At 40.4% G+C, this 19052-nt stretch overlaps 1 protein-coding gene across 1 annotated transcript; it reads right to left on the reverse strand.

The window, feature by feature from the left end:
• Positions 1-14936: 14936 nt before the first annotated feature.
• Positions 14937-15494, reverse strand: LOC138897916 (uncharacterized). Its single transcript, XM_070183941.1, has one exon. It carries the CDS (start codon positions 15492-15494, stop codon positions 14937-14939), a length of 558 nt encoding a protein of 185 aa, XP_070040042.1.
• Positions 15495-19052: the final 3558 nt, after the last annotated feature.

The following is a 19052-nucleotide window of genomic DNA, read 5'->3' on the forward strand; positions in this document are numbered from 1 at the left end:
GAGTTTTGAGCCATTTTATCAAGTAAGATCTTGCATTCTCTGAATGATTTGCTCAAAAGTTCTCCACCTATAGAAGCATCAACATTGGCTTTCAAGCTGTCTGCCAATCCCATGTAGAACCTCTGGCCCAACATCTAATCTGGAATGCCATGATGTGGACATTTAACTAGCATACCTTTGAACCTCTTCCACGTTTCTTGTAGTGCTTCTGTTGGTCTCTGCCTAAAGCTCAATATCTTATCAACTTGTTTGGTAGTCTTATTGGGTGGGAAGAACTTGTTCACAAATTGCTTGACTAATTCCTCCCAAGTAGTGATGGAGTTTATGGAGAGTGAATTGAGCCAAGTCTGAGGCTCTCCTGTCACCGAGAATGGAAACAACAATAGCTTTATTGCTTCCGGTGTCACATTTGGTTGCCTTTGCATGACACATATCGACAGGAAATTTTTCCGATGCTGCTGAGGATCTTCAATGTAAGATCCTGAGAACAGTCCCTTGTTCTGCAACAAATGTAGCATGTTGTTTTTGATTTGAAATGGTTCTGCTTGTATCTGAGGGACTGCAATTGCGGTTGCCAGATTTTTGTGGGTTGTGCCCAATCATACAAGGCTCCTTCTGGCACAAGTGGTGCCACACCCTGATTGTTTGGGTCATTCGCATTATTTCTATTATTTGGATTTTCTATTACGCCATCCATGTCTGGTTCGATTCGTTCTATTGAGTTCTGTTGTTGTTTGTCCTTCTTATTTGCACGATTCAGTGCCTTGAAAACTTTCTCAGGATCTAATAATGCTTCAAACAATTCACCAGTTCTTGATGAGTTTCTAGGCATGCACCTGTAACACTCAAGACTACAAACGTTAGAATTTCAATGTATTTAGTTTAAAATGAAGAAAATTGACTACACTAAGAATTCTAGCACTTCTTTTAGCTGCAATTAATAACACCGTTAAGTCCCCGGCAACGACGCCAAAATTTGATCACGCCCAACTATGCCCTATAAAAAGGACTAAGCTGTCGTGGCATGAACATACATAACATGGGAAGACAAGACTGTCAAGAAACTATATATAAGGTACGAGCTACCATGCTTCCATGAAAGACTATACAACAAAAATCAGCCGACAAGTCATTCCAAACCATACATAAGTCGACACCTGTCTATGAGCCCCTAAAGGAACATAAGTGCTGCAACATTGCCGGAACAGGGCCCCGACATACCCATAATGTCTATAACAAAAATGCATACCAAGACCACGGCAAGTCCGGAGAAGGGATCTCGCCAATAACCGCTGAACTGGGCAGCCTATTATGGTGGGGGAGTTGCGTTTACCCGTCTATCAGGACCTGCAACACGACATGCAGCGTCCACAAATAAAAAGTACGTCAGTACGAATAAAGTATTGAGTATGTAAGGCAGGAAAACATAAGTAAGAACAGTAATGTAAACAGGGATAGAGAATATACAACTTATGACATCTGGGTACCTCTGAGGCTACTGACATGAAATGCATGATACATACATATATATACACAAACTTTTAAAACATACGCCTCTGTGGACATCATCATCATCATATCGTACCCGGCCATAATAGGCTCGGTAAAACGTACCCATCCATCATAAGGCTCGGTAGAATCGTACCCCACCATGTGAAGCTCGGTAAAACCCAACTGATCAGTGGTTTCACAATAGGTGCCGTACCCGGCCGACTATAGCGCGGCTCGGTAGAGTAAAATAGATACATATATATGATGCGTGCTGGACTCATTGGAATCACATTTTGAACCTTTCGGAGTAACGTAAGGTCGGTATCCTCTGTACACGTTATTAGGATTAACTCTTCATCAAGAATCTTATAAGAATCAGGAAGTACCAACAACATTGATAACATAAGGATAAGAGAAGTAACATCAACATCAATCGTTCCATAAGAAAGGGCAACAATGTAAGTACTGCTAGCTTCTAAGAGTAGAGTATCTTTGGAAGCTCGTTCATTACATTATGTACAATCGGAGTCATGCAAAAGAATGAAGGGGATATCCTCACATACCTTGTATATACTGTCCAACCTCAAGCTATGCAAATTCCATGACTCCTTAGTCTATAAGAAGAGAAATGACACTATCGTTATCGTTTAAGTGTCGTAACTATTATGTATCGACCGCAACCTATTTTACGATAAAACGGACAGCACCTCCCCTATTTGTAAGACTTACCACAAGTCAATACAATCACCAAACAGCCCAAACAACATCAATAATAATCATAGTAAGCCTCCCAAAACAGCCCAGCAACTAACAACATTACTACCAAGCCATTCGATATATATTTCACAAGTTTTAGCAACTTGGATAATCTTAAATACATGTAGAGTAAGAGGTTCCTTACCTTTAAATGGAAAGAACAACTCCAATTTGACCTTAATTGTCCACTAAATATCCCTCCAATGCTGCCTCAAGAACAAGGAAGCAAAACTAGCAATCAATTCGGGTTTTGCGGCACTAGAATTGCTTTAGAAGACTTGAAATCACCTAGGGTTGATATTAAAAAATTGAGGGAGTATTTACAGAACATAAAAAAACTTAAAACAACCTCCCACACGAGCTGGAACAACACAAAAATCTGCAACAACAGGAAAAACAAGAAACTTACTAGCGCCACGGGATTCCCGACACTTGATTTGTGTTGTTTGCCCTTTGTTTGGGTCTTGGATCATGAGAAAACCTTGATAGAGTATTTTTAGGGTTATAAGGTCTAAATATACTGAAAATAAATGACTTAAAATGGGGTTGAGTCATCTTATATATATCCATATGTCTTAAACTGCCTATGTGGGCCCCCATAGAGAGCTGCTTGGCGCAGTCTCGCGAAAACGTGAATATCTCTCTATTTCGAGATCGTATCAATGAACGGTTTAATGAGTTGGAAACTAGACTCATAGATATTCAATTTGGTGAGTAGATCACCCCCTAGTTCCAAGCACATTGGGAGAAAACCATAGTAACATTTGACCTAAAGTTTAAGTAAAATTATAAACATAAGTTGCGACAACTTTTGTCGACTTTTGTTTCATAACTCGCTTGACTTTAAGACTTATGATATGGATATTATATGATTCGAATATATTAAAACATGACCTCTTTGGATAATTAAGAACCTCTAGTTTTACCCGAAAATACGGGTTACAACATCCTTGATTCGTTTAACTTCTAATACTTGTTAACCACTCTTATACACCCTTGTATCGTTTAAGACCAGTAGGATTAACTTCTTATCATCTCAAAGATAATATCTTCTCGGATTTACGTCGATTAATTACGGCGTGATCTAAGGTACGCGAATTTGGATTGTAACACCCCCCCTCCCCCCCAGGAACATTCGCCCTCGAATGTAAGGGTTTATGGGGAGTCTAACTCATCGTGGATTCTGACGGAAATTTCCGGCTGAGTTTCCCCTACAAAATGGACACTAGCCAAACTTGCAAGCAGTTAAACCCAATCTATGGCCTTACAAGACTATACAAAGCATTATGGATATGTACATTATCTGCATATCACCATTTTGTATTAAAAAAAGTATTCACAAGCTATTGCTTACCTCAGAGCCGTTTCACCTTCTAATGTGTCTTGCTTTCCCCCGACATCCTCGTTATCTTCAATCTGGAACAAGTAAGGGTATTTAGACTTCATCTCCTCTTCTACTTCCCATGTCATTTCTTATGTATTCTTGTTCCTCCACAATACTTTGACGGAAGCTACATCCTTTGTTCTCAGCTTGCGGACTTGATCTAATATAGACATTGGAACTTCTTCATATGATAGATCCTCTGTAACTTGTACATCTTTGATAGGGACGACCCGAGAAGGGTCTCCAATACATTTCCTCAACATAGATACATGTAATACCGGGTGGACAAATTCCAATTCGGATGACAATTCTAACTCATAAGCAACCTGTCCAATTCGTCGAAGAATTTTGTACGGCCCAATATACCGCGGACTCAGCTTACCCTTCTTCCCAAAATGCATAACACCCTTTATCGGCGAGATTTTCAGGAAAACACAATCACCAACCTCAAATTCCATATCACGACGTCGGACATCGGAATAAGACTTTTGCTTGCTTTGTGTCGTCCTCAGTCGCTCTTGTATCACATTTACCTTCTTAATGGCTTGGTGAATCAAATCTGGCCCATATAATCCTCCCGTATAGTGCCTCGTACGGGGCCATTTTAATACTGGAATGGTAGCTATTATTGTAGGAAAATTCTATGAGTGCCAGATGGTCATCCCAATTCCCCTTGAAATCTAGAACACATGCTCGTAGCATATCTTCAAGCGTCTAAATAGTACATTCAGCCTGTCCATCAGTCTGCGGATGGAATGTCATGTTGAGATTCACTTGTGTGCCTAAACCATTTTGAAAAGACCTCCAAAAGTTAGCCATAAATTGAGCTCCTCGGTCTGATATAATAGATACTGGCACACCATGAAGCCTAACAATCTCCTTGATATACAACTTCGCATAATCTTCAACCGTGTAAGTTGTCTTAACTGGCAGAAAATGGGCAGATTTTGTAAGTCGATCAACTATCACCCAGATGGAGTCAAACTTATCATAAGAGCAAGGTAATCCAATAATGAAGTCCATATTAATCACCTCCCATTTCCAGGTCGGGATCTCTATATTCTGAATCAATCCACTAGGTTTCTGATGTTCGATCTTTACTTGTTGACAATTAGGACACTAGGCTACAAATTCTGCAATAGACTTCTTCATGTTATCCCACCAATACTGATCCTTAACGTCATGATACATCTTTGTCAAGCCGGGATGGATAGAATATCGGGACTGATGAATCTCAATCATAATCTTCTCTCTCAACCCTGCCACACTAGGCACACATAATTGGCCCCGGTATCTCAGTGCCCCATCTCCTCCGATCTCGAAAGCTGTAATCTTACACTACTGAATTCCCTCTCGCAATCTTACTAAGGTAGGATCTTCATATTTCCGTGATTTTACCTCGGCTACCAAAGATGATTATGTTGTATTTTGTACAGTAACACCTCCATCATCAGAGTCTAACAATCTGATTCTCATATTGGCCAACTGGTGAAGCTCTTTGGTCAACCCTTGTCTACCTGCCTCAATGTGTATTAAGCTTCCCATTGACTTATGGCTGAGAGCGTCTGCCACAACATTGGCTTTACTGGGATGGTACAATATCTCGACGTCATAGTCTTTCAGTAATTCAATCCACATACGCTGCCTCAAATTCAACTCCTCCTGCTTGAAGATGTATTGTAAACTCTTGTGATCTGTGTAGATGTCAACATGGACTCCGTATAAGTAGTGCCGCCATATCTTCAAAGCATATATTACTGCAGCCAATTCCAAATCATGAGTCAGGTATTTCTTTTCATGCTTCTTCAATTGTCTTGATGCATAAGCAATCACCTTCCCACATTGCATCAATACGCACCCCAAACCTATACCCGAGGCATCACAATATACCACATAACCTTCTGTTCCTTTTGGGAGAGTGAGTACTGGCGCGGATGTCAATCGATCCTTTAGCTCCTAAAAACTATGTTCACAAGTATCAGACCACTGGAACTTGGTAGCTTTCTGTGTTAACTTAGTCAATGGTGTCGATATAGAGGAAAACCCTTCTACAACCTGCATATAATATGTTGCTAGCCCAGGAAGCTGCGGACTTCTGACGGTGTTGTAGGTCTCGGCCAATTCTTCACTGCATTGATCTTCTGAGTATCGACATTAATACCCTCGTCAGATATCACATGGCCAAGGAATGCTACTGAGTTCAGCCAGAATTCACATTTGGAGATCTTAGCATATAACTTATGATCCTGAAGAGTCTGTAATACTATCCGCAAATGGCCCACATGTTCCGTCTCTGAACGAGAATACACTAGAATGTCATCAATAAATATGATCACGAACACATCAAGATAGGGCCTGAATACACTATTCATAAGATCCATAAAAGCTGCTGGGGAATTTGTTAGCCCGAACGACATCACCAAGAACTCAAAGTGCCCATATCTTGTCCGGAAGGTCGTCTTTGGAATATCTTTCTCCTTAACCCTCATCTGATGATACCCTGAATGTAAGTCAATCTTGGAGAAATACTTGGCACCCTAGAGTTGGTCAAACGGATCGTCAATACTTGTAAGTGGATACTTGTTCTTTATAGTAAACTTATTCAACTGTCGATAATCGATACACATCCTTAACGACCCATCTTTCTTCCGCACGAACAAGCCTGGCGCACCTCAAGGTGAAGTGCTAGGCCTAATGAAACCCTTATCCAGCAAGTCCTTCAACTGCACCTTTAACTCTCGCAATTCTGTCGGGGCCATCCTGTATGGAGGGATAGAGATCGGTTGAGTGTCAGGCAACGCATCAATGCTAAACTCAATCTCCCTTTCAGGAGGAAGGCCTGGGAGTTCATTTGGGAAAACATCTGGAAATTCATTAACCACGGGGATTGATTGTAGAGTAGGCGGCTTCGCCTCCGCATCCCTAACACAAACAAGATGATAATGTAACCTTTTGAGATCATCTTCCTTGCCTTAAGATAGGAAATAAACCTACATTTCGACGTACCAATGTTCCCCTTCCATTCAATGAAGGGTTCACAAGGAAACTGAAACCTAACCATCTTCGTACGACAGTCAACATTTGCATAGCATGAAGCCAACCAGTCCATTCCCATTATCACATTGAAATCAACTATTTCTAACTCAAATAAATTTGCCGAGGTCTGACGACTACAAATCATCACAGTGCAACCTGTATATACCCTTCTAGCAATCACAGAATCTCCTATCGGAGTGGATACTACAAGTGGTTTACTTATCAATTCAGGTTCAATGCCAAACTTATTAGCCACAAAGGGTGTAACATATGATCATGTAGATACTGGATCAATCAACTCATATACATCATAAGAAAACATAGACAATATACCTGTAGCAACATCCGGAGACGATTCGAGATCCTGTCAACCTACTAGAGCATAGGTTCAATTTTGAGCACCACTCAAACTCAGCATTGTACCTCTACCCCTACCACGATATGTCGACTGCTGAAAACACTGTGCTGGAGGTCGAACTGATGAGGAAGAACCAGACACAGATCCAGTCGGCTGAGCCATACCACCACCTCCTCTATTAGGGCAATCCCACATCATATGGCCAGGCTGTCCGCAAGAATAGCATGCATCGGAACCTCGATGGCACAGTCCAAAGTGGGCCTTGCCGCACTGATCACAACTAGGTGTTGGGGGTCTCGTCTGACTAGTATCCCTATGATATTGTGAGCTTGATGCCCTAGAACTATGACCTGAACCAGAATAGGTAAATCGATCATACTGAGGCCTCTGAAACTGTGGAGGATCACTAGCTACAGGTGGTGCCGAACTCCTCGAAGACTGGGGCCTGATACTGCCTCTGAAGTCATCAGAATACCCTGCAAATCTCGCCCTCTTATGCTGGCCCCTATCTTGCTCCCTATCTGCCCTTTGCTGGCGCTTACGATCCTCTAGGGTCTGGGCATAAGCCTGAATATGGAAAATATCCATGCCCTCTACCAAGGAGGTTGTCGTGCACTCATTTATCAGATGTGGTCCCAACCCATTCACGAACAGGTGCACCATATCGATCATCTCGGCCACCATATGGGGAGCATACCTTGCTAAAGAATCAAACTGCATACTATACTCTCGTACACTCATATTACCTTGTCGAAGGTTCAAGAACTTATCAGCTCTAGCTCGTCGTATCTCAACTGGCAAGTAGTGACGAAGAAAGGCCTCAGAAAATTCCTTTCACACAGCTGGATGAGCGTTAGGACCCCTAGATCTCTCCCAACTATCATGCCAGAAATCAGCTAAATCCTGTAACCGATAAGAAGCCAACTATACTGCCTCCGTATCACTAGCATGCATAACCAGCAATGTACGATGAACCTGATCAATAAAAGCCTGCGGGTCCTCCTTGGGGTCTGATCTGGTAAACAATGGAGGGTCTAGATTAATAAAATCACGAACTCTCGAACTAACCGGTTTATCAGCAGCACCAGTATTCTGCCTTTGAGCCTGAGCAGCTACCAAGCTAGTCAACAACTGCACCGCACTGTGCATATCGTGGTCTATAGTGCCAGACGGAGGAACTGGAGGTACTGGGTGCCTCCTAATATCCTCTGGAGGAGACGGAGAGGTATGAGGCAGCATCTCACTCTGATCCTCACTTTGGCCTTCTCTGGCTGGAGGCACCTGACTGGTATCCTCTCCCGTAGCTGTATCAAGTCGTTTACTAATCGCTTGCTTCCTAGTTGAAGGCATCGCTGAAAGAAAACAAGGTGAGTATTAGATATGAACACTAACGACTCAACTCTACGCACGATCTAGATTCAGGAAGAAGGCAACAACCCTAGATGTCATGTAGCCTCCTGATTATAAATGTGGCGTGCTGCACATCCATAATCAAGACTCTACTAGACACGGCTCATAGACAACCCCTAGGACAGACTTGCTCTGATACCAAGTTTGTCACGACCCAACTGGAGGGTCATGACTTGCACCCGGGTCATACTTGTCGTGCACCAACATACATTTTATCTAACCTTCCTTATTATCTTTAAGGGCCGACGAGATCAATATAAATGGTAGATATGGATCATGAACAACCAACAATGAAAGATAATGGCATGAACATACATAATATGGGACGACAAGACTGTTAAGAAACTGTATATAAGGTACGAGCTACCACGCTTCCATGAAAGACTATACAACAAAAATTAGCCGACAAGGCATTCCAAACCATACATGAGTCGACACTTGTCTATGAGCCCCTAAAGGAACATAAGTGCTGCAACATTGCCGGAACAGGGCCCCGACATACCCATAATGTCTATAACAAAAATGCATACCAAGACCACGGCAAGTCCGGATAAGGGATCTTGCCAATAACCGCTGAATTGGGCAGCCTACTGTGGTGGGGGAGCTGCGTCTACCCATCTATCAGGACCTGCAGCATGATATGCAGCATTCACAAATAAAAAGGACATCAGTACAAATAAAGTACTGAGTATGTAAGGCAGGAAAACATAAGTAAGAACAGTAATGTAAACAGGGATAGAGAATATACAACATGTGACATCTGGGTACCTCTGAGGCTACTGACATGAAATGCATGATACATACATATATATGTACATAAACTTTTAAAATATACGCCTCTGTGGGCATCATCATCATCATATCGTACCCGGCCGTAATAGGCTCGGTAAAACGTACCCGTCCATCATAAGGCTCGGTAGAATCGTACCCGGCCACGTGGAGCTCGGTAAAACCCAATTGATCAGTGGTTGCACAATAGGTGTCGTACCCGGCCGACTATAGCGCGGCTCGGTAGAGTAAAATAGATACATATATATATGATGCATGCTGGACTCATTGGAATCATATATATATGATGCGTGCTGGACTCATTGGAATCACATTTTGCACCTTTCGGAGTGACGTAAGGTCGGTATCCTCCGTACACGTTATTAGGATTAACTCTTCATCAAGAATCTTATAAGAATCAGGAAGTACCAACAACATTGATATCATAAGAATAAGAGAAGTAACATCAACATTAATCGTTCCATAAGAAGGGCAACAATGTAAGTACTGCTAGCTTCTAAAAGTAGAGTATCTTTGGAAGCTCGTTCATTATATTATGTACAATCGGAGTCGTACAAAAGAATGAAGGGGATAGCCTCACATAACTTGTATATACTTTCCAACCTCAAGCTATGCAAATGTCACGACTCCTTAGTCTACAAGAAGAGAAATGACACTATCGTTATTGTTTAAGTGTCGTAACTATTATATATCGACCGCAACCTATTTTACGATGAAACGGACAGCACCTCCCCTATTTATATGACTTCCCACAAGTCAAGACAATAATCAAACAGCCCAAACAACATCAATAATAATCATATTGAGCCTCCCAAAACAGCCCACCAACCAACAATATTACTACCAAGCCTTTCAATATATATTTTACAAGTTCTAGCTTCAACGACTTAGCCGCAACTTGGATAATCTTAAATACATGTAAGAGTAAGAGGTTAATTACCTTTAAATGGAAAGAAAAACTCTAGTTTTACCTTAATTTTCCACCAAATATCCCTCCAATGCTGCCACAAGAACAAGGAAGCAAAACTAGCAATCAATTCGGGTTTTGCGACACTGGAATTACTTTAGAAGATTTGAAATCACCTAGGGTTGATATTAAAAACTTGAGAGAGTATTTACAGAACATAAAAAACTTAAAATAACCTCCCACACGAGCTGGAACAACAAAAAAATCTACAACAACAGGAAAAACAAGAAACTTACTAGCACCAAGGGATTCCCGACACTTGATTTGTGTTATTTGCCCTTTGTTTGGGTCTTGGATCATGAGAGAACTTTGATAGAGTATTTTTAGGGTTCTAAGGTCTAAATATACTGAAAATAAATGATTTAAAATGGGGTTGAGGCATCTTATATATATCCATATGTCTTAAACCGCCTATGTGGGCCCTATAGAGAGCTGCTTGGTGCAGTCTCACAAAAATACGAATATCTCTCTATTCCGAGATCGTATCGATGAACGGTTTAATGCTTTGGAAACTAGACTCATAGATCTTCAATTTGGTGGGTATATCACCCCCTAATTTCAAGTAAATTGGGATAAAAATGTAGTAACATTTGACCTAAAGTTTAAGTAAAATTATAAACATAAGTTGCGATAACTTTTGTCGACTTTTGTTTCATAACTCGCTTGACTTCAAGACTTATGATACATATATTATATGATTCAAATACATTAAAAAATGACCTCTTTGGATAATTAAGCACCTCTAGTTTTACCCGAAAGTACGGGTTACAACATCCTTGATTCATTTAACTTCTAATACTTGTTAACCACTCTTATACACCCTTGTATCGTTTAAGACCAATAGGATTAACTTTCTATCATCTCAAAGATAATCTCTTCTCGGATTTACGTCAACTAACTTAAGGCGTGATCTAAGGTACGCGAATTTGGGTTGTAACATTAACCTATTAAGCACAACTACTAAACTTGCACAAATTCACGCAATCAATCTTTAGAAATATTTAAATAACAAATTGGATGTTTACTACTAAAGATCTAGTTATGAAAACGCAGTAATTAATAACTAACTACGAACAGGTTGTAGACAAGATTTGAAATGATCTAAGGTTCTGATCTATCCTATTGTCGGAATCCTTTTCGCTATGTTTCCTATAAATTTGCCTAAGTTTTCTCTACCGATCATGAGCTTTCTGTGTGTCGCAATTCTCTCCCGAGTAACTACCACAATTTACTAGACATATTCTTCCGAATTACACTAGATGACACTAAGTTACGGCTTACTCGGATCGCACCAAGATTTCATTATTCCTAATCCCACCTTTAAACCCTCCGTATTGATCCCTCATATACGTTAGGAGTGATGTTGTTCAACAACTACCTAAATATGTACTTTTTTCCGAGTAATACATACTAAATTGGCACAGTCGATTGAGAGCTCTTCAACCAACCATAATCTAAACGTATTTGAATAAATAGAGAAAAAGCTACGACAATTCTACATTAACATAACAGAAAAATTATCCTCCAATAGGTTCCATCAAAACCCTAGATTAGAAGTTTAGCTATTCATACTCATAGTAACAATATCCCAAGTATTTTGCATAAATAAATTACAAAGTAAAGATGAAGAAATATAGAAATCGATGATTTTTCCCTCCAACGGGTGTTCCACGAGCTATTCTTGCCTCCGGACGCAAAAACTCCTTCAAAAGTGGTGTTTAACGCCTATTTATATGTGTAGGAAAAGACCTAAATGACATAGCCCAAGTCCAAGTCAAACAGGGAGACGAAATAAGCCTTCAAAATCCGGATCAGGCTCGCTATGGACCGTGCCTCGCGAGGTAAAACGCGAGATGCATCTCTCCTCAGACCATGCGGCGCAAGACATTTAGCACGCTCATCCTCGCCTTACCCCTCGCATCGCTTGCTCCCACGCGAGCTCAGAGGCTCACCTCGCCAGCTCTAATGCGAGCTTCTGGGCGTGCTTCGCCTGTTGCTTTATTTTTTTTGTTTCTCAATTCTTTCTTTTTTCTTTCTTACTGTTTTCGAGCACGCTTTATATGTTAAATATTCCTTTTGCTCTAATTTCATCTCCAATGTACCTACACATAAAATAGACTCCATTACGCGCAAATAAAGTATAGTTTAGCATTAAAACACCTAAAATATAAGGTAAATAATATACTAAAATATGGAATTATAGCTAAACATCAGATCTCTTGCACGTATCAGTTGAAAGTTTGAGATATATACATCAATATCTTAATTTGCTATAGTATTATGAAATTTGATCAATTATAGCAAGTTATTATATTAGTTTTTAAATTATCATATCAGAATTGTAAGTCAACTTGATTGTCACTAATAGTTTAACTTGATGGTAAGAAAATTATCATCATTAGTGCACCAAACTTAACTCATTATGTAATTGCTGGATTCTACTCATATAGTCATATGCTATGCTAAAAGCTGATAATCTAAATTGAAAAACGGATAAAAAAAAGGGATTATTTATTTGGATATTCATTCAATTTTTATTTTATTGATCAAAGTCATCAATATTACTACTTTATGACGAAAATATCAGCCAACATTATTAAGATGTTTCATCGATATATGCACTCCATTAATTTTCACAAATACAAACGTGTTTTAAAACATTTTATGGTTTGAGTAATAATTTTCTTCTGAAAAAGAAATAAAAAAAATTCTCAAAACAAATTCAAGAAATTCCTTTAAAATAAATCCAAACACTAAAGCTAAACAAACAACAACAACAACAACAACAACAACCACCCAGTATAATCCCTCAAGTGGGGTTTGGGGAGGGTAGAATGTACGCAGCCTTACCCCTGCCCCAGGGCAGGGAGACTGTTTCCGATAGACCCTCGGCTAAAAAAGGTGAAGGATGCCCTGATATCAAGTAATAGCAAGACAAATAATTAGAGAACTAAATCGAAGATAGCAATAGAGAATATGAAAGGGGTACCGATAACAAGTATTAGCAAGACAGTATAATTAGAGAAATAAATCCAAGGTAGCACACGAGAATATGAAAGAAGTACTGGTAGCAAACTACGGAATTATCGATGGCAAGTAGTAACAGAACAAGGCATGCAAATATAGCAAACTAAGAAAAAAAAGGGTACCATACTAGCACTAATACTATCGAACTAGAGAAGACAAAGGGAAACGCACGACTACCTACTAACCTTCTACCCTAATCTTCAACCTCCACACCCTTCTATCTAGGGTCATTTTCTCGGTCAGCTCAAGCTGCTCCATGTCCCGCCTGATCACCTCTCCCCAAGACTTATTTGGCCTACCTCTAACCCTCCCCTCACCTCCCAAGGCCAACCTCTCACATCTCCTGACTGGGGCATCTGTGCTTCTTCTCTTCACATGCACGAACCATCTCAACCTTCCCTCACGCATCTTTGCCTCCACAGGGGCCACTCCCACCTTGTATCGAATAACTTCATTCCTAATTCTATCTAACCTAGTATGCCCACACATCCATCTTAACATCCTCATTTCCGCTACTTTCATCTACTGGACATGAGACTTTTTGACTGGCCAACACTCTGTCCCATACAACATAGTCGGTCTAACCACTACCTTGTAGAACTTACCCTTAAGTCTCAACGGCACATCCTTATCACTCAAGACACCGGAAGCGAGCCTCCACTTCATCCACCCTGCTCTGATACGGTGTGAGACATACTCATCTATTTCCCCATTCTTCTAAATTATAGATCCCAGATACTTGAAACTCTCTCTCCTGGGTAGCACCGCTGAACTTGCACTCCAAATATTCTGTCTTGGTCCTGCTCAACTTGAAACCCTTAGACTCTAGGGTATATCTCCAGACCTCCAGCCTCTCGTTAACGCCACCCCGCGTCTCATCAATCAGGACTATGTCATCTGCAAATAACAAGCACCAAGGCACCTCCCCTTGAATGTGACACGTCAAAGAATCCATCAGCAGGGAAAACAAAAATGAGCTAAGTGTTGATCCTTGATGCAACTCCATCTCAGCCGGAAAGTAGTCAGAATCTCCTCCTGCTGTCATAACCCGTGTCTTAGCCACATCATACATGTCCTGAATCACTCTAATATACACTACAGGCACTCCTCTAGCCTCCAAACATCTCCATAGAACCTCTCTCGGGACTTTGTCATAGGCTTTCTCCAGGTCAATGAATACCATATGCAAATCCTTCTTCACCGCCCTATATTGCTCTACCAATCTCCTTACAATTTGAATGGCCTAGTCGACCGTCCCGGCATGAAACCAAACTGGTTCTCGTAAATGGACACTCACCTCCTCAACCTCCCTTCAATCACCCTCTCCCATACTTTCATCGTATGGCTTAACAACTTGATACCCCTATATTTGTTGCAGTTTTGGACATCCCCCTTGTTCTTGTACAATGGGATCATCATACTCCGCCTCCACTCTTCGGGCATCTTCTTCATCCTAAAAATGATGTTAAACAACCTAGCAAGCCATTCCATGCCCTCCTTACCCATGCTCTTCCAGAATTCCACTGGGATCTCGTCCGGACCAGAGCTCCACCCCTACTCATCCTGCACATAGCCCCTACAACCTCCCCCACTCGTATGCCTCTACAGTACCCAAAATCTTGCTGCCGCTCCGAGTAATCCAACACCCCCAGCACAATGCCCCTATCTCCCTCTTCATTCAAGAGTTTATGGAAGTAAGACTGCCATCTCTGCCTAATCTATGCCTCATCCAATAAAACTCTTCCCTCCTCATCTTTTATGCATCTCACTTGGTCCAGATCCCGGGCCTTCCGCTCCCTCACCTTCGCTAGCATGTATAACTTCTTGTCCCCGCCTTTATCTCCAATTTCTTCGTATAAACGACTTAACGCCGCGGTCTTAGCCGCAGTAACCGCCAACTTCTCCTCCTTCCTAGCCTTCTTGTACCCTTCCCTGTTAGCACTCTTCCGTCCCTCGTCTATACTCTCTACTAGCTTCAAATATGCCGCCTTCTTGGCTTTCACTTTTCCTTGCACCTCTTTGTTCCACCACCAGTCCCCTTTATGGCCACCAGAAAAACCCTTTGAGACCCCTAACACATCTCTCGCCGCCTCTCTAATATAATTTGCTGTCATAGACCACATACAACTCGGGTCTCCGCTACTCCTCCAGGCCCTTATAGCCAGCAACTTCTCCCCCAACTCCTGGGCCTTGTCCTTAGCCAATGCACCCCACCTGACCCTAGGTTTACCAGACATAGCCCTCTTCTTCCTCGTCCACCTGATCTCTAAGTCCATAATCAAAAGCATATGTTGGGTCGTAAGATTCTCACTTGGGATGATCTTGCAGTCCGTGCATAGATCTATCACATTTTCGGAGAAGTAGATAGTCAATTTGGGTCTTGGCCGCCATACTCCGAAAAGTTGTCAGGTGCTTCGCCTTCTTCTGGAAACACGAGTTAGCGATAACCAGCTCGAAAGCTTTAGCGTACTCCAGCAGCGAAGTACCTCCTCCGTTTCTATCTCCAAAACCGAAGCCACCATGCACACCGCCATATCCCCCAGGCGATCTCCCAATGTAGTCGTTAAAATCAGCCCCTATAAAAAGCTTCTCGGTGGGTGGTATACCCCGCACCAACCCATCCAAATCTTCCTAGGAGTGTCTTTTAACCTCCTCGCCCAAACCCACCTGCCCTCCCACGACTATCTTAATGTCCATAAACCTGTCATTCACCCTTTTAACCTCAACCACTAGCTCCCTTAGATCCTTATCAACTAAAATGCCTACCCCGTTCTTCCCTCTCACCCTCCCTGAATACCACAACTTAAACCCATCAGTCTCCCGAGCCCTGTTCCCCACCCATCTAGTCTCCTGGACACAAGCTATGTTAATCTTTCTCTTATGGAGAATCTTTGCTAACTCTAAAGACTTCCCTGTTAGAGTCCCTGTATTCCATGACCCCACTCTCAACCTAGAAGGTGCCTTACCCCCTCTACCACCCTTCCCCTCTACCCCCCGCTCCCCCCGAGGACATGCCCTCACTCTATCATAGCTCGGCGCGGCCACTAGACCAGCACAAAGCTACAAGCAGAATAGATTAAAAAGGAATAGGCTAAACAGAAACCTACAGGTACACAATGTGCTAATAAGGGATCCGACTAAGCAGAGACAAATTATGTATTAGTTATAACACTAAAGTGATAGACAGAGACAGATAAAAGCCGACAAGTCTAGCTAAATCTAATTTAAACAGGGTACCGTAGATGTCAAAGATACAGGAAAGCAAAAAGAAAAAATAACAATAAAAATACTGATACCACGAGTACCAGATATAGAACGAAAGAACCTAGAGCAAGTTTTCCTGAAGTGTGTTGGATCTGCTCAAGAGCACTGACAAGTCCTGCTGCGTCACGCCGGAAAGCTGTTTGGAAATTGCCAGAATTTACGAAACTTGCCGGCAATCTAAACACACCGGAAAATAGTCCGTCCTCGCCGGGAAGAAGATGCACCTGTCCAAAGAAACAGATGCACCCACACACACACACAAAGGAGGAGGAGAGAGAAAGGGAAAGAGAGAGAGGGGAAGAAGAAGATGGAGCGGGGGTCGCCGGAAAAAGCAAAATCAGAAGGGTCGCCGGAGTTGCAGCAACTCGCCTAAAGCTAAAACCAAAAAAAAATAAAAAATAAATCCAAACTGTTTCCTAATCCAAACACAAAAAGTACTTGCGGGAAGACAATTGAGCCAGAATTTGATGAATTTAAAATTGAACTAGTGGTTTACTGTTTTAGCAAGAAAATTACAAGTTCTCGTCTCACATCTTAAAGTATTTGATTTAATTAAATAATGGAGACAATGTACATGGTTTTAAACTCTTAATTGCTGAAAGTGATAGATTCTTGCTTTCAGGGCCTTGATAACACATTTTTAAAAAAAAAGGATATTTATTATCATGTCTTTTTAATTATAATAAGACCAACCTAATAACCAAAATGTGTAGAAGATTGAAAATTTGATGAACTATACACACATGAATTAGATTGTTGACTAGTAGGTTTAGCAACTAAAGAAAATACAAATGCTTGTTTTGCCCTTAAATTAGAAACATATGTAGGATTTTAAGTCAGCTGGTGTAAAATGCACCGAGCCAAACGCCTCAACCATACAATCATTGAAAAAACAAACTTTACTGGAGTATCAAACTTAATCAATAATACATTCTCCGAACCATTCGTTTATAGACAAAAATTTACCATATGAATTTACAATTTCAGTGGAACAGCCTCTAATTAAGGAACAAAAAGACAGTCTAATTAAGCCTACTGTGATCACACAAAAATGCACCGGTCCGATTGTTGGGATTGGTCTTTAAATATTATCTTCGTTTTTTATTTTCTTGTGAAAAAAATCTTCTTCGTCATCAAGAACACCACATTGTTTTAATATTGGAGGCCTGAATTTTTTGTTTGGCGGTGAAAATTAGAAGTTAATGATTGATTATTATTAAATTATTTGAGTTCAAACATTAATTTAGTGATTTACTTTAAAAATTTCAAAGCTCCATTATTGGTCCTTAGAAGGTATTGAAAAAGATTCTTGATTTAATATTATTCGACTAAATTGGTGATTAGGGATCGTTTGTGCTAGTATTAGAGATTTTATTTTAAATTTGAGAATGTTTGGAGCAGATTTGTTGAACAACATAGACAGATTATGCCAATCATGTAGACTTTGAGGAGTAATTTAACAAATAGGTCGGTTACAGATAATACAAAGCCATGCCAATTTGGTCGAGTTTGGTAAACAACTGAATAAGCACAAAATGATATCAATCGAATAGAATTTGTGAACTATTTATTAAATAGGTCAAATATAAATAATACAAAATCATGCTACTATGATATTGGCTGCATAATTGAACAATCACAAAGTAATGATAATCAATTAGAATTTGTGAATAATTAACAATATATATAAAATAAATATATTATAAAATCTACAAATCCGGTAGAAAAATTCCCGACAAACAATAACTCTATGTGTGGCCAGAGACCATTTTCTAAATACAACAAAAAGGGGAACAATATTTAGAAATCAGCCCCTTATAAGGCCATTTTCTGTCAATGGGCTAAGGTAAATTTGCTATGTGAATTTGCAACTTCGCGCTTTTTCTTGTTTCTATGCTGAAGTTATCATTTTGGGGGGATCTTTAGACTTTACGTAATAGACGGCGTGATTAATTATTTATTTTTCCTAGTCAGTATATATAAATTAAAGATTAATTATACACGAAATATATATGTTATTTATAAATTATACATATATTATATATATGTCGGCTATTTTAGTTTAACAGATTGAATAAACTACTATTTTGGCTAATATTTCACATTTTTTCTTGTTTCTTTACTTAAATGGGCTTGGATTTAGTATTTTCTTTTCAGAAATGGGCTTAAGGCCTAAATCCCATTAGCCTATTAAATATAAAACTAATAAAAAGAAAATTTGGATGAAAAAGTATATAAAATATTTAATATTATTTATAAAAACTATTTCACTATATATAAAAAGAGAAGCATGGGGTCAAAGGCACGAAACTCTCTCGGCGCAGGTTGCTGATGTGCGCCATCCATGAGGAAAAGAGCTTGTGTTCCATCCCAAAAGTCTCTCTTAGCTCAAGCAACGATATCGCGAGGTCCAATTCAACAGAAGAAGGATGAAATTGAAGTACTAGTAGTTGAAGGAAGTAGTCAATCGAAGGTTGAAATATCATCAACCATGAATGAACAGGAAACCAATAGAACAATAGCATCACCGGCGAAATCATGGAAAGAGGTTGTGCAACGACCAAGCATTG

This window comes from Nicotiana tomentosiformis, chromosome 8, assembly GCF_000390325.3.
Source record: "Nicotiana tomentosiformis chromosome 8, ASM39032v3, whole genome shotgun sequence".
Lineage (NCBI taxonomy): Eukaryota > Viridiplantae > Streptophyta > Magnoliopsida > Solanales > Solanaceae > Nicotiana > Nicotiana tomentosiformis.

Excerpts from the sequence above, each read along its gene's own strand:
- LOC138897916 (XM_070183941.1), bottom strand. The coding sequence starts at position 15,494 with ATGGACTTAGAGATCAGGTGGACGAGGAAGAAGAGGGCTATGTCTGGT.